General features: G+C 34.1%; 1 protein-coding gene across 1 annotated transcript in view; it reads right to left on the reverse strand.

Moving 5' to 3' along the window:
- Window positions 1-499: 499 nt before the first annotated feature.
- NEGR1 (neuronal growth regulator 1) overlaps window positions 500-24934 on the reverse strand; it is an 821802-nt gene continuing 797367 nt past the window's right edge. The window contains exon 7 of the mRNA XM_020288933.2: window positions 500-5051. Within this exon, the coding sequence (XP_020144522.1) occupies window positions 4927-5051 (125 nt within the window). The 3' untranslated portion in view covers window positions 500-4926. The remainder of the gene's footprint in view (window positions 5052-24934) is intronic.

A 24934-nucleotide genomic window follows, 5' to 3' on the forward strand; every position in this document is an offset into this window, starting at 1 on the left:
TGAAGGCATATGCTTGTCAGGAAGTGCAGAGGGAATACATTGCCTGTGGAATTTGGATCAAATCCCCCTATCTTGAATGAATTATTCTTGGGAAATTTTGTCTAAAAATTCTTACTTATAATTCTTCCTGACAAGGTAATGTGAATAATTATTTTCTGTGTATCTGGATGTGGTTCGGAAGTAGCTATGTTTTAACCTATAATGTTCAGAGAGAGCTCTATCTCTGCTTCACGTGCTAGATTTCTGGGTCTGATACTTGATGCTTCTCTTTCCATAATGTAATTGAGTTCAGGATAAAAGCTGAAAAGGGAAGAAAGAATGAGGCAGTAGGAAAATCAGACATTTATTAGTGCATTTTTTTTTTTTTTTTGTGCAGGGAAGCTTTTGGCATATGTAGTTTTCCCAGAATAGCAATGAAACTCATATTTCAAAATAGATTATTAAACCAAGCATGGATCTTTGTTATAGTTTTTGCTTTGTTTTATCTACCACGTTTATTTGGTTGACTATTCTGGATGGAAAGATTTGTGAAAGAGGGCTTAAATAATTCATTTGGGGTGAGCTCCATTTGTACATTATAGTTCATTACTTATAAGCTGTGGGCTCTCAGTTAAATAACATGTTTTGTTTAGAAAGCAAGGTATTTTTTAAGGAACTTGTATCCAAATGCCTTGAGGTGCACATTCTTCTATACCCAGCTGTCTTAAGAAATTATATTCTGCCTGGCTTTTACGAGCATTTGAGTTTCCAGTTGCTTAGCCTGTAAGACCATCAGGCTTTTATCATCAGCCTCTGTGGCTAATTCTGCTGCATTTTAGCAGGCAAAAGTTCTAAATAATTGATAATAAAATAGCTCCAGAAAAATTCTTTTTGGGCTGGATGTAGTTCATCTTTGTCAAGCCTTTGGGAATCAGCAACAGAGAGAAAGACTATGGCATGGAGTCCTTTGAAACAGTAGCATCTAAAATTTTCACCCTGTATTGCCTTCAAGTACCAGAAAGATGAGTGTGATACAGTGAATACAGCAGGAAATGAAGAAGGGAATAGGAGAAATATGTTTAAGTTGTTATTTCTTCCTTTTTACTCTTAAGCTAATAGAGTTTTAAAATGAGTCAAATACATATTTTAATTGATAAACTGAGTTTATATTCACCTATTGGAAACAGTACAACATATTTTACATCAGATTATGAAATATGGATGTTTTACTAAAAGACAGGAAGAGTTCTTTCCAGTCTTTAAAGTAAATACATATTCAAAGAATCTTAAGGCATACCATTTATTCATATTCATATCTATTGAAATACTGTACATCCACATACTTCAATAAATAGTTAAAAACCTGACCTCTTTTTAAATCATTTCTGGATTTCAAAAAACAATTTTTATTGAAAAGATTAAATAGATAACTTTTGGCTGTGTCACAAAGCTAAGCACAATGGATAAATTAACAGTTATTCAGTAAATTTGATCAATATAGATGATTGGTCTCGATAATTGAGTTTTTCGGAGTTTTCCGACTTCACACATCGGGGTATTTATATATATATATAATATATGTATTATATATATATATTGCCCTGAATTATCTGGTAATTTGCTCAGTTCTCCAGTCTACTTTCTAGACATAGCTTAAATGTTATGATGAAGCATTAATTTTTCAGTTAAGTTATAAACCCCCCAAAAGTGGCTTTAAGTTTAAAATTTCCTCTCTCAAATCTTTTAGTGTGTCAAAAAAGTAAAAACCCACGATATATAACTTGGGTAGTACTTTTCATTATATAATTGCTAAACAATAGAAACTTAATGGTGTAACCAGACTTATGTTTTGAATGAGATCATTGTGAAACATAATTACACCACTTGCAGTTAAACTAAGAATGCAAATGAACAAGGTAACTACCCTAATATTCTGGTTCTTTCTTCCCTCATATCTGTCCTTTCTCCCTTCCTTCCATCCTTCCTTCCTCCCTTGCTTCCTTCCTCTCACCCCCCCTCCTTCCTGCATGCCTTCCTTTCTTCCTTTCTCTTACTCTCCTTTCTTCCTCCCTTTTTTCCCCTCTCTCTTTACTTCCTTTCCTTTTCTCTCTTTTCTTTTCTCTCCACTCTACTTTTTCAACTGCTCTTTATTTTTCTTTCTTCCTTCTTTGAAAAAAAAAGTTAGGGGCAACAAAAAGAGTCCCACAAATGGAGCTTGTGGAAAATATAATGCTGAAATGAATAGCTAATAAAAAATTGTTATAGATCAAAAGATAAATCAATTTTATAAAACTGCTATTCTGAAATTGCAACAATCTTGTACAGTCAGGACTGATAAAATGGTGTCATCAGACATTTTATATGTCCATAAATGTAAAATCATCTACTTGAACATTATATGCAATACATTCACACAAAAAAGCAAATACTGTAGCCTTATTTGACAATATTGAACTCATAAATACTCATGATTTCACTCTGTCCAGGGGCCTAAGGACTAGGAATGCTGCTGTGATACAGAAAAACATAGCGAATACCTCCTCTATTTAAAAATGTCACTCAAGAAAGTCTCTTCTAACATAAAGGCAAATACATATAGCTACTGAGCTATGACTGTACTTCTGTCACATTCTATGGGAAAAACACCAGACTCCACAAATTCGGAATCATGACAACACTTTGAACTAATTATTTGGTTCATCCATAGTTTATACCTCAATTTACCTCACATTTACCCTACAAACCTTACAAAGAGGAGGTATTTTTAACTCTAGGAAAGCGATCACTGTATAATATGCATTCTTGATCTGTTTCTTTCTCCCAAACAATGTTACTGATGGTTAACACTTTTGTGGTAGCACCACTATTTCTAGTAAGTAGATTATAATGGAGTGTGCCACTTTAAAGCTGCAATACAAAATAATGCTTTGTAGTTTACTTACCAATTCCACAAAGAATTTTTTTTTGAAAAGCAAATAAATAATAAAGTTAAATGCCATATTGGTTTTAAAAGCTCATTATATATCAGTCAAATAATGTCATAAATCTGTTACAGTTAGTGGATTTAATAGCATTCTGCCATATTATTGTTATTTTGTGGAAATTCTGTATATTTATGCCCCCTCATTTCAGATTCATTTTTCTAATTAAAATAGATTTATATATAGTATACTTTGGAACTAAATTTTACTTTAGAAAATTACAATTTTCAAGCTCTCTCTTGTAGGGCAACATATTAGATATATATGTACAACCACTTTAAAATTTCTTGCATTTAATTTTATTTCTAGAATCATTGTTCTTGTTATGACGTGCAAAAAGGGGACCGTTTGTAGAAATCTAGGTGTACTGACATCGGTAACTTCATCAAACCTGTAAAATGGCTTTCACGGCTATGGTCTTTCTTTTAGTAAAGAGAAAAACCATCAAACTATTCCTGTAATGTAATACTTAGAGTAACAGCATTTTCCTTCAAAATTGTAAGCTTTAATTCTTTATAATAGAGATAATTTAATATTCACAATAATTTAATAATTAATATATCTTAAGATAGTCCCATTACAGGTGTCATGTTTTTACTTGATCATATGTTACATATATCATGTAAAAAAAATAAAGCATGGTAATTGTTTTGGCTTCATTTATTTGAACTGAAATGGCTATAGAGAAATATTTCACTGAAGAATTAGTTATTTCAGGGATTGATCTGCTACATACCAATATATGATATTTGTTATAGTATATTTTGGAACTTTTAAAAAATATAACATGTATTCCAGACTATCAACTGGGTGGTTTTAAGATGGAAAACACGCACAATGCTCCTGTCCACAGGATCACTGTCTTTGTCATACCAAGTTACCTACCACAAAACCAAATTAATTATGAGCACTTACCAACTCATGTAACATTAGATGATAGGATTCTGTGTCCTTTCTGACACATCATCTTAAAAATTTTAGCTTGGAAGAGTGAAAGGAAAAGATGCTGTATTGCTAGGCAATCCCTTGAGTGGACTGTGCTGTCATTTTGAAGGGAATTATTTCCCACAAAGGATCTAACATTTAGCTACAACTAAAGAAACCATATGGTATATTTATTGTACTATGTTATTAAATTGTTTCTCATCAAAAAACAGAGTTATTGTGGGGCAAAATTCTCAAACCCCACTGGGAACGAAGGAAGAGATGTTTACAGTTCAATAGCTCCTTCATTCTTTATAGATGTATAGTTTAACTTTATCATTATGGTTTATTTTTGCTTTCAAATTGTAGGATTTAGCAAAACATTTTATATTAGTTGGAGACAAAGAGAAAAGTATTATTTTATGAAGGCACACCCATGCTGAACTTACAGGGAAAGAGAAGCAGAGCTGCACAGCCAGTTATATTACAAGGCTCATTCCTGAAACCTGAATATCATGCGAGCAGAAAAATCTAGATATGTGTTATATTTTGAAGAAATGATCTGAAGGCAATATTATTTGCTTTTTTTATCAAAAAAGAAAAAATGCATCTTTGTAAATGTGGATTGACTCTTATTGAAACAGGGAACAGAACGCTTGTATTGCAGCCTTAAAGAATCACATATTCACTGCAATATTCGTTTTTGTAAACTACAGCCTGCAACCTAGCAGACCATGACTGAATGCTTTTGAAAAGTTGTAGATTACAAACATGAAATCACAATTAATATCCTCTAAAAGTAATTTCAGAGCTTTCACGTCTTAAAAAAAGGACAATGTGTACTGCTTCACAAGGTAATGTAGCTAATCAAAAAAGAGTAGAATTAAAGTATTTACATAATGAGCAATTCTACAGAAGGCGATCATCCCCATGTAAGCACTGCTGATTATATCCCACGCTGCTTTTAACAAACTGTACCAGATTGGATCCAGCCATCAGCACTTTCAGAGAATCCTTAAAAGCCTTTTATGGGTCTTTAAATTTATTGTAGAATGGCATTCTTCAGGTAGAATATGCTGGTGAAAGAGGACAGTGTCAACACAAGGTACCAGCAGGAGAAAAGAACATCAGCGCTCCCGGTAATTCCATACTGGGCTGTACTTGGAGCTGGAAAGAAATGGAAAAGATTAAATCAAAATCTAATTTGTGTCTTTCAGGATCTTGACAATAATAAAAAAGCAGATGTGTGTATTGGGGAGAGCACTGGCATTGCTGTCGGATTTGGGTGCACATCTGATTCTGCTCTATGATAATGTGTGGCCTATTTGAATAATTTCTCTGAGCTTAAGTTTTCTCAAGGGCAAAATAAAAATAATAGAAATAATATCATCCACCTCATAGGACTGTGGTAAGAATGGGAGATAATGCACATATAACATTGCACTGGGGTACACAAGTGTTAAGTGCTTGATAAAAAGCCACTAACATCATTACTCCTCTTATATGTATTGTAAATATGTTTATTAGTGGACAGTATTCATTTATGCATATATTTGTAGATCCTTTTTATTGATTAGATACTATGCCAAATGTAAGAAAAACAAAGAAAAGATTCTCCCTTCCAAGATATGTGTGTGTGTGTGTATGTGTGTATATATACATACATTTTATATATATATTTTAGTGGGACAGATTCAAACAATTATAATACAATCCTAGGAATATTAAAGTTGCATGTGCATTTATATCTGTCTGGGCAAGAGAGGAATAACTTAACAAAGAGAGTTTTATCAAAGAGGACTGTTATTTGGGTAGAGGAAACAGCATATTCAAAGTCATGAGAAAGGAGAGAGCAGGGTATATATTCGTATCTAAACATAGATTAGTCTTGCACGACCACAAAGTTTGAGGCCTGAAGTGGAGAGAATTAAAGTGCTCCAGACAGGTAGAATGGCCTCTCTTGTAATGAAAAATGGTTTAGGCTTTTATACTGAAGGAGATTTTGAAGAATTTGAAGCAGTTGAATATATGACTACATTTATACATTAGAAAAATCACAGTTTTATACATGGAGAAGCTCATCTGGTATTTGGCTAACAGTCATGTTGAATTTTCACTGAACACCTAAAGATTCATTAAGTTTCAGATCTTGTTGGAGTCTACTGAATAGATTCTACTTCATTTCAGAAAGGGATAGTTTCCTACTTATATGTGAATTATGTTGTGTTCCAGAAATTGCATTGTCACAGACATGTTCAGACTTGCTTGCAACTGATTCTCATTTATTATAATAATAATAGTAATAACAAAAAAAAATCCACCTACATATTTTTAACTACCTTTTCTTAATGAAACCTGGATTTCAAATACTGTTTCCTAGTAAAAATTGAATAATGTAGTAAAGAAATAAACTATTTTATCCTTAAATCCATAGCTCAAATCCAGGAGCAGTTTTAGTCACACTGAGTTTGAATTACCAGCAGGTAGTTTTTAATGAAACTTTCACAAATGACTATTTGCCATGTAACAAGAAGAATAAATAGTGTTGTTTACACTTCTAAGAAATTAAAGGGGATGAAAGATGCATTGGGCCCTGTCAGTGGGAAGCTTCCTTGACAATGCAATTACTGAATCCAGGTGAGTGGGATTCCAGCGCTGAGGTTACTGCCTTTTAATAAACAGCAAAATCAACTATTTAATGCATCTGTAAAATCACAAATGAGTTTTTTAAAAAATAAAAAGATGAAGAAAATAAATCTATTGTTGAACATATAGCTTTTCAATTTCCAATAAAAAAAAAGTCTAATTTGAAACCATGGAACTACTTATTTTCTCTTGCTCAACACCAAGAAGAATATTTTAAATATAAATAAATATTTAATTTGTGCATGACCTTCTCAATAAGAGCTATGTCAGAGTTGTTTTTTTTTAAGAATTTTAAGGTTAATAAAACTATTATAATAGTAAAAGATTAATAATAAGCAAGGCATATAAAATGATTTCATATATAAGAAATACATTTTAACAGCTAAGCATACAAAGCAAAAGTAAGTTATTTTTGTGACAAATTAAGTAGTCCATTAAGTGAGTAGAATGTTAAAGTCCTTCAAAGATCCTCATCTATCCTTTAAAATGCATTTTTGGGTAATCTTTCTTGAATCCCCTCTCTTCCAACAAGCTGAGCTGATTACCCCTTTTGTGTCATTAGATTATGCAACATATATTCCTCTATTATACAACTCTCACACTGCATTGCAGATATTTGGTTGTAAACTCTCCTAGGTCATTGCCTTATTTATCTTTGTATTTTCAGATGCAAAATCTGGCAAAGTCTGGTATAAGTAGATGCTCAAGAAATGTCTAAGTGAATGATTCAATTAAATAAATGAATGGTTCATAATTAAAATGAGTACTTCTATCCTAAAAAATGGAATGTTTTATGAAACAAAACACATGCTTATAAGCTAAGAAATGTACTACATTAATATACTTCTTTCATTCATTCACAAATTTTATTGAACTAGTTACCAAGCATTACACTAAGTGCTGGAAATGCAATGGTTAATAAAATAGATATGGTCCTTTTGTTGTTCTTTTGTTACTTAATTTTATATACTCCCATATATACTCCTACTTGTCATCTACCTCCAATGACATGTGTTTTGGAGATAATAGGAGATAGCTCTTATTATCTTAAACATGACAAAGATATATGAATAATATATTTTAAAAATAATCCTTTACAATTAAAATAGCATACATTTTTTTTACTGATGCCACAAATTGATGTACTTTTCTATTGTTTGTGACTATATTTCTATTAGTCCTAAAATAAACTAGAAGCTGGGTGCTGACTTGCTAGCCTGCAATTATTATAGCCAATGGACTATGGAATAATTATTATATAAACAATAAGTAGGCCAAAAAACAAGGAGCAAAGTTAATCAAGGGAATGTGAGGTCATATACCTAATATCAAGTCATTTATCATCATTCATACTCCTGAACTCTATACTGAATATATTTTATGTGCTGAGAGTTGGATTAAACATAACATAGGCAAAGATGAATAAAACCTAATCCTCTCTTTCAGGAAGAGTTCATTCCAGTTGGGGATACAAATAAATGGGCAAATATAGAACAGTAGGATATATGCAACTATAAGGATAACGCACAGACATGGTAGGACTCCCTAAGAAGTCATGGCAGATAAGTAGTTCAGGTAACAGTGACTAATGCAATTAATTGTTACAAAATGCAATGATAGACACATTTCAGTACATATACATTTCATGTTAAAAATGGCTGTATAGCATTCCATTGTTTGGGTATACAATCATTATAAAACTTTATTCCCATTGATTGACTTTTATTATGTGTGGCCTCTGTGTGTGTATGACTGTCAAACTGAATTGTTTGAAGAAAAGATCTAATGATGCTACAGTTAAAGGTCTCAGTACTATTTGGCTCAATAGATTTGCTTGGCATATTAAATCCCAACCAACTATTTGATTTTAAGGAATAAAAGAAAATAACTGTTAGCTATTATTAGAAATTAGCTTCAGGACTGAGCTCAAATATCACCTCCTTTAAAAAGAAAAAAAAAAAACCCTTATAAAATCCCCATGCCAAATTAAGTGCTTCTCTCTTTTCCTCATCTTACTTAGTAACTGAAAACATCATATTTAGACACCTTAACCTGGCTAAACCAAGAAACTCTTGAAGCCAAGACTTCTTATATGTATCTGTTATCTTTGATACTGAACAGAGGCTAGTATTTAGTAGGTGCTTTAGTAGGTGTTGAATTTATTGATTTACATCCATTTCTTTCACCAGCACCACAAACCTATTAGGAGACATTATACCTTGACTTCTTTTTTGAAAGAGTATTGTCTTCCCCCACCCATGTTTTGCTGAATCTCTCTTCTCTTTCTAGTTTCAGGCTCATTATCATTTTATTTTAACCTGTACAGGAAAGACTACTTCCTTTTAGCATTTTTTAGCAAGAAGGTAGATCATTAGGTAGATTATATAGAAGCAGAACATGTACTGAGTTTTATAACATCATACTCTGCTGCAAAAGATAATGAGCATAGATGAATCCATAGGTCCCCAACTATAGTCCTGAATTCCTTAGGAATAATCTAGTTGGGGCCTCTGGGATGGCCAGATCTGTTGCAGGTTCTCTGCCATGGTTTTAGTTGCCTTCAAATATTATACTGCTATTTATCCTAAGTAAATTTAGGAGGGATAGGTCATGTGATCAGAGAGGTAGTTGGGCTATGATGAGAGCTTTGGTTTCATTCTGAGTGATATAAGAAGCCATGAGATAGTTTGACTATTTTAAAATGATCTCTTGGCTACTCTGTAGACAATAGATTATACCAGGGTAGGGAAAAGCAGAGGCCTGTGTTAGCTCAAAACCTACAAGGACTCCCCAGCCCCTCCTGAGTGAAGCCAAAGCTTTGTAGTGCTACATTCAGGGACCTCTGTTACCTGGTTTTAGCCAACTTATCCCCACTCATATACTCTCTTTGCTCCAGTCTCATGAGGCTGTGCCTACAGAGCTAAACAGAGCTTTCTGTTTAGCTTGAGATGCTTTCCATGGAACAAGCATATTTTACTTCATTCTTTATACTCAATTATATCAGAGTTTCTCTGGTTTTACAATGATGTCTTCCATTTTATCGTACATTTTACCTTTTTCTTGGCTTCTTTGAGATGATTTTTATTTAATGTCATTTACTGCTAGATAATTGGCCAGTCTCCTCTGATTTGCAATCTCCTCAAAGTCAGGGAGTATGACCGCTCTCCTTTTCTTCTCTTTTCTTCCCTTTTGCCAAAGAGAAGAGCATGGTGCATGGCATTTAGAGAGTGGTTTAATGGCTGATGTAATGTCACGTTTGTTTTCAGAGGAGGTCTTTCATGCATGGAGTGAAAGTGCCCAGGCTAGGTATGATGTCCAGGCCTTTGGGATTTCTCCCAGTTGTCAACAGGAAGATCCAATCTGAGTTTTAACACATATCTTACATCTCGTCTAATTATGATTATCATCCCCAATTACTTACAGCTGCTGTGTATTATTTTCAGTCTTGGCAGTTTGCCCTTGTATTGCTCTAGTTTTATTTTTAGGCAAGAGCAAATGTAACTGTGAAATATTTAGTTTTGATACAATACCAATTACTTGCCTAGAAATTTCCTTAAATTACTCAAGCTTTAACTAAACTAGCTTTAAGTCATATTTTTAAGATTTCTGTTGCAATCTTAGGTAGAGTTACTTAAGCTACGTTAATTCTGCTTCATAATACAAAACTGGCCTCAACTTAAATTTTCCTCAGGAAGCTTATAGCTTGATGGGAAGCGAGTGATTTACACCCAAATAAAGTTTCATGTAAAAGAGGGTGATTAATGTGTACTGAAAATAGAGAACACATTAGTTTACTGAGAAATTATGCACCATTGATTAGATCCAATTGACAGTGTGATCCTATTTCATTACACACTGTGGGAGGAGTTTGCTCAAAAGATAGTTTAATCCTCATGTAAGCAATATCCACCAGTTACACCATCAGCAGCTGCAGGGGATATCCGGAGGCCCAGATTACACCTCACTTTTTTGTACCACTTCATTTTACCTAAACACTGGGTAGAAATTAGGAGAGAAAAATAGCAGCAGATGGGATGTGCTTTGCAACTGGATCTATAACTTTTGATTGTGGTTTACGGAAGAATCAGGCAGGTCTCAGCACAGGTGACATAATTGCATTCTTTTCTGTTATTCCTTGTGTAATCAAATGGTCCAGGCCCTAAGATGAGAGGCCTCATTATACATAGAGCACGGGCACACCTTATCTTCTCATATACCACCTCACACCCGTGGCTCAGTGATTTCCAGGGAGAGGGCTTTGCTGTGTGAATACTGCATGCTCCTGTACCCTAGATCCTCTGGGATCTTCTTCTTCTCCTAGACTTTGGGGTGGAGGAATGCTTGAGTACCACAGTTGTCATATGGTGGGGTTAACAACATCTATACAATGTTTTAGTTTTTGTTTGTTTGTTTGTTTGTTTAGTCAACACACCTTCATCCTGCTAGGAATGTAGCGAGATAAACATACCATGGTCCACTTTTCAAGCAAGCTCTCAGTCTGATAAAGCTTAATTTATGAGCCCCTACCATAGCTCCTGTTGTATCTAGGGAGAAATGTAAAACTTGGGTAAGAGCTTCAAACTGCTACCAGTCAGCCTCCTTCTTTTTCCTCTTTAGAAGGTATTGGGCTAACAAGTGCACATCGGTATTCTTTTCTTGAATTAGAGGCCTAAGCTTATAGGAAAATTTGTATTTATGTACTTATTGTAACATTTTAGATTTTTTACTTTTATATTTTATCAAAAACTGAATGACTATCTTCAGGAAGTTCCAACATCTTTGACAGACTGAGCATAAAAATTTCACAAGCATAAAAATATAAAATAATTATTTTCATGGGATCTCTATTTTTTGTTATAAACAATGAGGAATATGAGTAGAGAAGTCACACTATTTCTTTTTCTCTATGACTAATGGAATTTCCCTGCCAGCTTGTTTTTAGCTGCTACAAGCTATTTCTCTGGCAGATCACCGTCCTTGAATCCTATTCTGTTGGCTGAATAGCCACTTTGTGGAAGTTCACGGTATACCATCCTATCTACTCAGCATCAATTACATTAGGAATTTTAACATATGTTTGTCTCAGTTATTACCCATATTCAGAAATCTGCCTATTTGTATATGCTTTTATCTTTTATCTGCAAATAGTCAGATGAAACTCTCCAAGACTATTATCTCTAATTTGAGGTAAGGAGAATAAGGAAGCAATCATCCAAATAGAAACAAATTCCACTGCCTTTTTCTAGCCTTCCTAGTTGTTAAAATGAAGTCTCAAAGCTTGAATTGTTCATCAGTCTCTTCTATGTGTGTTGGATTTTTGTTTACTCTATTTCTAGAAAATCAGAAGTAATTTACATGAATATATAGTAGCTCTGTTTTGAAGTGTGTTGTCCATATGGGTAATTTTGTATGACCCTAAATAGTTCTTTGAACTTGGCATGGTTATTCCTACCAGGTTGGTTTGCAAATAGATTTCTATACAAGTGTCCTTACACATTCCAGAGTGTGTATGTGTATGTGTGTGGGTGTGTGTATGTGTGTTGTCAAAGCTGGCTTTGTTGTGTGAAATGTATATACACAATAGAAGTTGCCTTTACTGCACAGATTTTAGTTTGGGCCTTTAAGGCATAATTTAGCTGAAGAAAAGAAGGTTTTAGAGAAATAAAAATAGAAACCCAGCTGTGTTCTTAAGGTCACTAATAATCACTGCCGTCAGCTGTATCTTTACTGTGACACTGCTAGTGAGGGGGGAAAATGGAAGAAATTGCAAATTGGCAAACACGTTTTCAAGTTGAATAAGTTTAAAGATTCCAAATATGTGGCTATGAGGGTGTGAAATTATTTAGGTTTTTATATAGGGTGTCTAAACTAGGAGCTTTAATGCTAACATTGTCTTGTTTATTCAATTTTATTCTTTACATCTTTTGTGTTAAGAAGGTTACCCCCAACCCAGCTTATTTTCTGTTATCCTGCCACATTGTTCTTAAGAATCAAGAATTTCACAAAGTTTGATTATTTTTTTCTGTTTTTTGGAATAGTCTATTTACCTTTAACATTGTTTTAGCTTTTCAAATACAATGAAGGCCAGTGAGTATCTGGCCCTGCTGTTCTGATTTATTTAAATTATTCAACTTGTTATGCTCTGATTTTCAGTTATTCTCAATGATTCTGTAATCATTACCATTATATTTTGGCTATTTAAAAACCCTTTAATGAAACCCAAATGACTTTGTATGAAATGCAAGACCTTCTGTAAACCTTCCTTGAGCTACTTTTCCAGCCGGATGGCTGACTCTTCTCTGCCACATTCTGCACATGCATCACACTAAGAAGACTCTCCACTCTCAGGACATGCCCAGGCCTTTGCTGCATTTGTGTATTTGCTCAGTCTGCCTTCATCTGGGATGGACTTCTATGTCTGTATGTATTGAAATAGTACCCATCTTCCAATGCCCATCTCGAATGCAAACTGCTCACAAATTTAGGACCTATTAGAACTCTAAGGGGCGTTGGAGAAATGAGGCCAGTGGGGATTGAGTAGGTATTTAAATTAGATACAAAAATGAGCCTAGAATTCAGGTATGCTAATTCTCCCTGCTTAGGTTTTTATGTAGCTTCGTTGAATTACTACCTAACTCCAGTTGGAACTAATCAGCCTTTTTTCTCCCATAGCCATTTGCTTTTCACCTCTACTTTATCACCTGTGTGCATCTCCTTCAGTAATGTCTAAGTTTCTTGAAAGCAAGGATCATACTTAATTTACTTTTCTATCACTCATAGCATTTGATCAAGTAGTTGGCACTGGCAAATATTTATTACAGAGAACTAAAGTATAGAAACATTGTTTTAAATTCTGCATTTTGATGAGTTTTTACTGTAGAACTCAAGAAAAAAGGAACATTCTAGAAAAGATAATATCAATCAAGAGTTCAGGTCTTGGATTTGAACCAGAAGCTTTTCAAAAGAAGGTAGACAAATTGCCAATAAACATGAAAAAAATGCCCAATGTCACTAATCATCAGGGAAATGCAAATCAAAACTACAATGAGATAGCACCTCACCCCTGTTAGAATTGTTTTTATTAAAAAGTCCCAAAACAACAGATGATGGCATGAATGCAGAGAGAAATAAACGCTTATACACTGCTGGTAGGACTTCAAATTAGTACAACCTCTATGGAAAACAGTATGGGAATTTCTCAAAGAACTAAGAGTAGACCTACTATTTGATCCAGCAATCCCACTACTGGGGACCTACCCAAAGGAAAAGAAGTCTTTCTATCAAAAAAACACCTGTACTCAAATGTTTATTGAAACACAATTCACAATTGCAAAGATAAGGAATCATCCCAGTGCCCATCAATTCATGAGTTGATTAATAAAATGTGGTGTATGTATACCATGGAGTACTATTCAGCCATAAAAAAGAGTGACTTAATGCCTTTGCAGCAATTTGGATGGAACTGGAGGCCATTCTCTCAAGAGAAGTATCTCATGAATGGGGAAAAAAACAAAAAAAAACACTACGTGTACTCATTATTAACTGTTTGCACTCGGATGTCGAGTGTGGATAATGTTGAGTGGATAATGAGAAAAAAGCAAGCGAGTGCAAAGGGTGAAATTGGAACTAACTGATGAGCACACACGTGCACAGAAGGAAGTAAAACTCAGTGGTAATCAAGCAGGGGGAGGAGGGAGAATGGGAGCGGTAAAAACCTACCTAAAAGGTACAGTGAGCACTATTTTGGGTGATAGGCACAACTATCACAGAGACTCAAGCATTACAAAAGCAGTCCATGTAACCAAAAACATTTGTACCCCCTTAATATTTAAAAAAAATAATAAAATAAAATTTCAAAAAGAAAAGAGTTCAGGACCTGGAAACACTGACTTCCTTTGTAGAGTAATACTGGTTCCATCTTATTGAAAAGGAGAATCTTCTCTTCTTGGATATCTCTAAAGACATTATACCAGGCATATACAGAGTTTTAACATGCACACACATACATATGAGACCCATTAAAGAATCACTCATGTCTGTGACTTCTATTTGAATGTGTTAGTGATGGATGGAGACTGTATTTCTTAATAATCATGCATACCAGGTACTAGCTTAGCACCCTGGTGACTCAGATGCCTCAGCTGAACAAAGGAGATAAAAATTATTTTCCTTCTAGTGTTGTGATAAGTAAATGAGATAACTAAGTAAAGTACTTAACAGAGTGTTGATTTAAGTTTCATTAAATGGTAGCTTTTAAAATGTATTAGTATTTACACAAGATGTATCAATGTAAAGCCCCTAGCTTGACCCAAGAAGAAATATCCAGTTGTTGAGATGAGGTCCTGTATACCTCGAAGTCCTACAAATTTGAAACAAAAACAACTACACCAACAATCAACAATCTGCTCCTTCTAAAACATAGCTCTAAAAGTGAAGATTAGAAAATCCATTCACCACCCAGATAACACTTGAGTGTCTACCTGTACTTCCGGAGGACCTGCTATTTCTGATGTACTATTCTGTGGGCCAGTGTATAGTTTTCATATATTGTTTCTCTAAGTAGATCACAATGCTCTTTTAAAAAAAAGTCATATCCTTTAAATCCCTGGGTTTGTAATCCATATTTCTTCTACTTGGAATCACGGTCTTCCATGTTCTCCTAATTTTCCAGGCTCTATCTGACATATTTGTATTTCTCCTTAAGAACCTACTTCAGGGTCACCTCTATGGCCCCTTGTGGTCAACTTACTTGACCCCTCCCTTACTTGCTCTCGCCCTTGAGTCCTCATTGCAGTTCAAATTCATCTCTCATGGCCTTGCTCACAGACTTTCTTCCTCACTATACTGTGAGTTCCTAAAGGGCAGGGACCATAATGTTTTCATCTTTCTTTTCTTTTTTCTTCTTCCTCAGTGTCGAGCATAGTGACGGAACATAATAAATCACTGCTTAATAAATAAGGGCTTAATAAATCACTGCTCTTTTTACCTCCACATGAGATAAATTTGCAAAATATACTTGTTCCACACACCTTTTGTGTTATGCATTATATCTTCTTATTACCTTTCTACTTTTGCTATGACAACTGGTTGTGTGCAGAGCAAACGATTCTAAAGTATACTCCACCTGGCTCTTCAGAGAGTCCTCAGTAGGATAGAGCCCAGTTACCACAGTAGGGGCCAGCTCAATAACGCAGCTCAGCCCAGCTCTCCCCTCTTATCTATTTTACTTGCTCCAGTCACCCACTAGTGTTCCTTGAAAACTTTCCCCATAATAATCACTTACAAGCAAATTGCTCATTTCGGGGGAACCCAGACAAAGACAACACTCACGTATGAAGAAGAGAAAAACGATGGATTATAAATACTGTATGTAGTGCAACTTCCTATGCCCCCCGCCACAGTGCTTGGTGCTTTGCACATAGTAGGTGTATAATAAATTACTTTGGGATAAATAAATCTGTGGAAAGTAAATAATTACCCAATCTCTTTGCCACCATTTTAATTGGCTCATGATAATTCTCTTAGTTGCATCATTTTTATGAGGTCTACATTAATTATATTGTTAGCAGGCACATACTCCTAGTAATGAAAAAGCGGTCTTAAAATCTTAATTAAATCTGGTGTTTTTTTTCCTCATAGATTTTATCCCAAGAATATCACCCACTGTTTTACACTATCATCATTTTAGTTTCCGCTATACCAGCAACATTGCCTAATGAAAGTTCTGTCTCCTCTTGTATTTCTTAAATATTTAAACGCACTCATGGTTCCTATTTTTTATTATGATTTCAACAATAAAATGCTCCCCTCCCTTACAACCTTGAAATGTTCTTTCCTCAAGGCTCTATTTCTGCCTAAGGTGATCCAACTTATAAAATGGGAAAATGAGAAATATAACTGCTATGGAAGGAACTTGGGGACATGCACACAAAAATCATATGTTAGGGAATTTTAGTCCAAAGAAGGGTCCAGCAAAAAATGAAAAAAAGAAAAAAAGATTAGCAAATGTGCATAGTGAGACCAGCACTGAACACATTCTGCAATCTGGACTCACATTGAAATTTAAGGAAATCTATTAACTTCCTTCCAAAAAAAAAAAAAATTGATGTAATAGGCTGCTCATAATTTCTTTGGATATTAGTCAATATATTATAAAAAGAGAGATGGGTATTTTTAAAATTATTACATTGAAACACCTTATCTCTGACTTATTTTCATGGATATTGCAAATTTGGTCATTTACCTTACTGTTTGAAAGAGCTTGACTATAACAGAAATAACACTTCCTACATTAATAAATATTTCAGTCTATCAGGATTAAGTATATAACCACAGTTTCTTTGGCCACAAAACACTAATGAAAAGATTTGTCATTTCATAAGATAAAGCCCTTATTTTATTAAGACACATCTCTACTTTAGCAGTACTTCCAATTATCCATAACCTTAATGAATACATTTAAACCTAGCACTGAAAAATTGATCTTTTAGACTTATATACATCATAAAATAATTAATTTAGGAGTAACTAATTTTTAATGCCAGTATCACATTATTTATTCAACAAATGCTTATTGAGCACCTACTATGTGTTAGACGTTGTGCTCATTGATGATTACACAGAGATGAACAATACTTAATCCTTAACTTTAAAGAATTTATTGTCAAGTAGAAATAAAACTTTCTACTCTAGAAGAAAAGGAAATATTTTCACCAAATCATATATTACTAGAATCCAAGGTTTAAAAGAAACTTTGAGAGAATCTATTCTCCTTTGCCAATGTATAACAAAATCAGAAATCTAGTTAGAGAAGGACGTTTTCGGCTTACATTATGGTAAAGCCAGAAGAGACTGAGGTCTGCATAGGGAAGAGCTACACAGAGGATTTATGCAAGAGTCTAAAATTTGAGTTTAGTGTCCTTTCCAGCATATTTCACTTCCCATATTAATTTATTTAGTAACATTCACTCTTGTTAATATTAAATGTAGTAAATACATCTAGTAAACACAATCTTAAAATTTTCCTAAATCTAATGTGATCAAAATAATTTCATAGTCTAGTAAATTATCCAACAGTTAGATACTTTAATTAGGCATTTCAACCAATAAACTACAAAATGAGTTTGTATGCCGAAAGTGATAGAATTATTTTTTGAAGTATAAATGTTGGGAATAATTCCCAAGATCTATAGTCAATGTATGCTTTATTTGTATCTCTTATAGCATGTTCAGCTTGGACTTTTTAAGTGTCTCAGGCATATGAAGCTCCTAATAAGTATTTCTTGATAAAATATTAATGATATTTGAATAATTTTTATATTAGAAATCTGTTATGAATGGTTAATTATTTGTGTAAGAGGAACGTTGTGTAGAATAAAAAGAGTAGGCATCTATAAAATTCTGCTATATACCTAGACCATATCTTTAGTCATCATTTTCTCAAAGGTATACATGAAATCAGAAAATTAGCATTCAGAACATCTCTGAATAAAATGCAAGTTTTTTTTTTTTTCAAGTGAAGTAGCAGCTTCAGGTTATTATGCATGCTTGAGGTCAGGGCTTGAAAACTTGAAAAATGGAAAAGGGATTAAGGGAACCATATATTCCTAGGGAGCAAAGCTATAGTTTAAAAACAATAAATCTGTCAATTTGGTTTCATAGCAGCAACTTTCTACCTCATGGCATACCGATATCTAAGAGTAATTGCTAATGAAATCAGAGCATTACATTTAAATATATGTGTTCTAATATGCATTTTTAATTTCACATTAAATTTAACTATAATCACAATTAATACAGACTTTTTACATCATTGTAATTGTCAAAAATAATTCTAAAATCCCTTGTAAGTTTATGTGCAAGACTTAAAGAAAACAACCATAGAAAAAGCAACCACATGTTTTGGTGTACTCTTAGAAGCACATCGTTATAAAAAGATTTTGGCTACAAATTGCACTTGGGTACACCTTTTTTAATGTTAAAATTAGAAAAGACAGATGATTGTTTGCTCCCTTCATCAAAGAGGGAAAAGATGTTAGATGTTAATATCTCATTATACATTTTTTTAAATGTAAAAGGATATAAAAAGGATGTAGTAAGATCTGTGCATGTTCCTACTAATCTTCCTGGATTAAACTATTTCTTGTCTATACTATTTAAACTATTCTTCTGATACTCTCCACATGTGAACAGGATGGTCTTTTGCAAAATTTAAGCATGGTGGCAGCCACTGCTTAACAAAGAGCAGCTTTATCCACATGTGTGAATTAGAAACAAAAAACTCACCAATAGTACAAATAGAGGTTTTCATTAAGCAGCATTCCTGTTTATTACAGAGCGACAATAATAATTTTTTTTTGGATTTCTATTTAACTTTGAAAACAAATCCCAATTCCCCCATCTCTTTGATGCAGCTGGCTGCACTATGCATAATGTCTGATATACAATGGCAGGGTCTATTGTTACAGAACTGGCTTATTTGTGTATTGAAAGCTGCATTCAAATTTGTATGGTTCAGAATGTTCGATGAAATGCACAAATTGACTAGTTTAATATTCCCCAATTTGTCATGATGTTTTTTGTGTGGTTTTCTTATTTAAGATTGCCATAATGTCATTTTTATTCTTTAAGGAACAAGGCAACAATTCCTGTGAAATCTCACAGTTGAATGCTAAAGACAGGTGCCTAGGTCAAGCTCAAAGTCATTTACAGGATTATGAAAACCAATTCACTGTTAATCTGGGTTTAGTAGCTACAGGAAAATAGTTCATGAAGGGCCTTGTTTTATTATTTGCTGACAATGAGATAAAGTATGATATGGGGATATTATAAAAAGGATTTTGTAAGTGAAAAGGAGTGGCTAAGAGGAAGTAGAGTGTTGAAAATGATATTGAAACTTGACCAATGTTGGGAGAAGAAGAGGTCTAGAGGGAACTCATGACTGCAAGTTTCATCGGAAACACAAACACACTCATTTTGCAGCCCTGCAAATACATCTCCTCATATTGAACATTTTGAATCCTTTTCAATTCCTAAGTATGCTTACTAAATTATATGAGTCTAATTAATTCCAATTATCCTTTAAATACCCTTCTCAAAATACATTTTATACCATTGGATTGCACTTGAGTTGGTTTTTAAGTTATGGAGAAGAAATTTTGAGTCCATAAATATGGTTTGATCTCTTGATCATTGAATCCTGAAAAGATTCAACCAGCTATTTTAAAATAAGGGAAAACTACAAATCCTGGAAGAAAAAAATGAGTGTCACTATTTCTTAGGTGTCAATTACATTGGTCTCTTCTTAGAGACCAATGTAATTGTATATTGTCATTTGAAGATATTATCTTTCCTTCTCTTTACTGGTAGGTATAGATCAGAAGTCATTTTTCAGCTTGTTACACAAAATGACTCTTCTAGGCTCTTCTTCTTGACATAGATAATTTAACTATTTTAATACCTGAGAAGATGTATTTCCAGTGCTAAATACAATGTAGAATAGCAAACACATAATTATTAATATCAAACATTTGGGCAGGGCATATAAAGGACTACCAGAGTGGTATTTTTTTAAATTTCTGTATTTAATTATATCATTATGACTAATGCCACCTCCCCTTTTTTTTTGCAAAGTTACTTGCTTTTAGAAAATTTAGAGTTTTTAAGACCTTCAAAAAATATTACAGTACTATCAACCTGAAATTTCTATCTGTAGGATGGGATTATTCATACCCTTGGGTTATTGCGTTAGAGGAGATAATGTTTGTGGCTATGCTTTGTAATGTATAATTCAGTTTATAAAAGATATTTGATTTTAGGGCATAATTCTCAGGTACTGATAATTAGGATTTTAAAGAAAAAAAATCATCTCAAATTTGTTGTCATTTGTTAAGTAAATTCTCACCAATGAATGGTAAGTATTTACCTGAGGAATCAACTCAATCATGGACATAGGGTGAAGTGTAATAGCCCAAAACTTATTCAGATAAAATAAAATACTCTTCCCCTAGAGGCTCAGTGTTACCTAATAGTAATTTGTATGGTGAGATACCCTACTTCTAAGAGTGTCTTTTTATTATTCATTTGTTCATGCAAATGTGGACTCATTTAACAAATATCTACTTAGTATTTACCAGTGCACAGAACTGCCTGAGTATCACAAGATAATAAACCTTGGTTAGTGTGGTAAGGAGAATTCTAAAGATGTCTCCCCTCCCCCAAGATTCTCATCTCCTGGTTACTCAATCACACACTAATCTATGTATGGTTGCCAAAGGTTTTGCAGCTGCAATTAAAATCCTCAGTTAGTTGACCTTAAAATCTGGAGATAATCTGAGTGGGACTAACCTAGTCACCTGAGCTCCTTTAGAAGTAGGCAGTTATCTCCACTGATGGCAGAAGTCCAAGATTAAAACCCAGAGGAGGACTCGCTTTGCTGCTGCTGGCTTGAGGACTGAGGGGCACTATGTTATGAAATGCAAGTGACTTTTAGAAGCAGAAGGCAGCCTCCTGCTGATCACCAGCAAGGAAATAACGACTTCAGTTTCACAACCACAAGGAACTGGATCCTAACAACTTAAATGAGCTCAAAAGTGAATTCTTCCCTAGAGCCTATAGATAAGAACCCTGCTCCGCTGACACCTTGATTTCAGCTTTGCATGATCATATGTGGAGAACCCAGTTGAACCATATTATACTTCAAACCTACAGAGCTGTGAGCTAATAAATTTGTGTTGCTTTAAACCACCTAATTCCTGATAATTGTTTCATAACAATAGAAAGTGAATGCAAATCAGCAGTCTCTTCTGGGGCATGCCACATAAACTGTGATAAGGCAGTAAGGGTTAAAGAGACAAAAGTTAGACATAAAAACCCAAAAGATATGTCAAGATGAAATGACTGAGTATCAAATGAGCAATATACATAATAAGCGCTCTTAGCTTCAAGAAAGTGTTTCACAGTGAGCCGGACAACTCTGAGAAGTTCTTCCTAGAGTAGAAAGCCTTAAAGCATGCAAAGGATTGGCAGGGCAGAAATTCTCTTACAACGTCAAATAAATCTCTCTTTGACCTATTTGTCAGTTTTTGGTTTAAGTTTTTGTTTAGATGACATTCTATAATCTTATGCTATATCTGTTACTCATGTTTTCTACAAAACCTTCCCCACCTATAAAAACAATAAAAGCAAAGGCTTCAATCAGAGACTCCAGGTGGTCAGTACTACTGTTCTACTGAGTTGAAAGGAAATAATCATCATCCACTTATAAATCCAAGATTACTCCAATTCCATGCTGAGCCCTGAATGAGATAATACGTGTATATATATGTAATCTCTATAGAGTACAGCAAGAAAGCTTGACCAGAAGACCTGTGGACACTCCCCACATACACCTTTTAAATGTAAAATGCCTAAATCTGAACACTTTTCAGTGAATAACTAATCCTAGACAGCATATAACCATGTTCATTTTCTAATTCTTTTGTGGTCAAATAACAAATACAGATGATACGGAAAATAGGCACCATGGCAAATTTAGACAAATAGAATTTGCAGTGACACAAAGCTTAGTCAAGCATAATGTTCATAACACATAAAATGAAAATCAGGACAAAAAGCATCAAACATTCCCCTGGGGCTCATGATTGTATAACAGGGTCCTTTGGGTCCTTGGGTTTAGCTCTACCTCCTCTTTTCCTAGCAATCACACTCCTATAACTAACAGATGTTCGGACTATAACAGACATTATTTATAGCAGCTCTTAAAGCTGTAAGAACACATACATACATATATGCATACATACATACGTAGTGTAGAAGACAAAGAGTAGTACAGCCCTGGCTTATCTTATTTCTTCAAAGTTGTAATTTAATAGTGCTTCCAGTGCAAGTAAAAGGTACACACATCTGCTTAAAAAAACTTCTTTATATACAAAAAATAAAGTTGACATATTTCTTTTATTTGTGCCATTTCTCCATTTAAGCTGCTGTTTGCTACTTATCATGCCTGAATAGAAGAATGGATGGAATGAACAAAGCATGGATTTTTGTTGTTCCTGCCATGTAAAGTTACAGCAAATAGATTGCATGGGGAAAAGAATAAATGTAGAAATAACCTAAATCTTTTTATGTAGATGAGGTAAAAAAGCAGTCTCCTTTGGAATTGCTCCTTAGATTATAAGAGCAATTTATGTTAAAAGTCACTATGACAAATCAGCCTGTAATTTATTTTAAGAAGTCAAACTAGCAAGATCAAGTGTACTGTAGGTGGTATTTCATCTTATCATATTAAAACAGTCTTCCCAAATGTAAAAGATAATCTCAACTGCTGTGTTCTGTAAGCAAGCAGAAAATTATGTAAATCTGATTTCCTTACTGTGTGCTTGCTATCTCTTTAAAGCTTACTAAATCATACCCAGATTTGTAAACACAAAAGCACTAGATCCAAGATACATTTGCTTTTCAAACACTCAGAACGAGAAAAGGTATTTTGCAGGGTATAATTGAAAAATTCCTATCTGTTTTCAAAAGCTAACAAATCAACGGTTGTGTGAGATTAAAAAAAAAATACAAAACATCACCTCTTAACTTATTATGGGCTTAATTGCTTCCTCATAATGGAGTGTGACAATGTGATTGCAATAAGAACAGCACCTGCTTTGAAAATCACATATCAAAGAAATGCCCGTGAAGGAGCAGGAAGCCCACATGGCAGCCATGTTGAAGTCCTTCCTCATCTGTTTCTTAGTTGGCACTTGTTCTTACTCCCTCTTCTGTAGGCCCCTTTAGGTTCACTGCCTGAATAACCGGTGTTTACTTTGTTAGCTCACCTAAAAATGTCAGCACATGCATGCATGCCCAACTTTCAGATGTCATAGGCATAGAGGCTCATGTAAGTAGCTGGGTATTTATCTGAGCCAAAATTCAGTGATTGTCTTCTTTGCAGGCATGGAAGTCCCCTATTTGACCCATATTACAGTATACTCTGACTGTGTGGGAGAAGACAAACCTGTGAGCCAGACTGCACAATATCTTGAGTCAATAGCAATGCCAATAGGATGGGCTGTCTTCATTCTCTCTCTGTTCTGAAGAAGAAATTCCTTTGATGTCATGATTAAATTCATTGCTATTGTGGATTTGCATTAACCTGCATTAAATATACTCTAATCTATTTGGAAATATATGTCTAGTCATATACACACACACACACACACACACATACACACACTCTCACCATTAATTTCTTACTTTGTGTTTACAGCAAGACAGAAAGTCCTTTATTTTTTATATGAAGAGTTCCAAGTACAATAAATCAACAGGTTAAAAGATATTTAAATTACTAGGTACGTTTTAGTTAAGAAAAATGCATAACATTTCCTGTACCCTTTAAAAATGAGAATAAGATAAACAAACTCTCTATTAATAGTTTCTGATCTACAGTATATAGTTAAATGTTTGTTAAGTAAAAGAGTTCTATTCAATAAATTCAATAATCAATAAAATACAAATTTAAGTTCTATATTAAGGAATTGTGCCAACTATAAAATAACACAATACTCTATTCTAATAGTCTAGAATTTTAAGTGACAGTGTGAGACAATGACATGAAGAGAGTAAAGAAAGCAATGAATGCTGAACTTACAGATGTTATGACCCATGCAAAGATGACTAACAAAGACAGTGAGACAAATAATCATGAAAGATGTGCTCAAAGGGACTATGCACCCACAGTCATACATAAGTCACACAGAGGGATTAAACATGCATACACACACACACACACACACACATACACCCCTCCCAACATTTCAGAAACACCCAAAGGCATTTATTAAAAAGGCAAAGGAAGACTGTAAATTATAATTATGACAGAAGTGAGGTGGATGGGAAACAGCCCTAGCTTATGAGTTTATAGGATAATAAAGACTGCAAATGCTCTCTTGTATTTTCACAGCAGAAGGTATGAATGGCAATGCCAGCTCTTGGTGCTTGGCCTTCTGGCTAGATGACATTAAGCTGAGGTGCGTGTTTGGCCTATGGGCTGAAGGTTTCACACTTGCTGTTAAGGCAGTCTGTGTTAAGTCTCATTCTGAAAAGTACGTGGGCAACAAAAGTGCTCAAATCAATGCTTACGAATATAAAAACTGTCTTCATTTATCTATGAAAATGCTGTAATGTTAAGGCCCTGAGTATAAGCCTTAATAAATTCAAATACTGTAGATGACATAATATCAATGTGCCATCAGCAAAATGCATAGCTAAAGGAGCATGGATAATGCCATGTTTGAGGTCCTCTGGAACTTAGATCAAAATAATAAGAATAGCTAATTCTTACATAAACCTATCATGTTTAAGTACTGTTCTAAGAACCTTTTATATATAAATTTATTATTCCTAACAACAAACTA

This window comes from Microcebus murinus, chromosome 2 (assembly GCF_040939455.1).
Source record: "Microcebus murinus isolate Inina chromosome 2, M.murinus_Inina_mat1.0, whole genome shotgun sequence".
NCBI lineage: Eukaryota > Metazoa > Chordata > Mammalia > Primates > Cheirogaleidae > Microcebus > Microcebus murinus.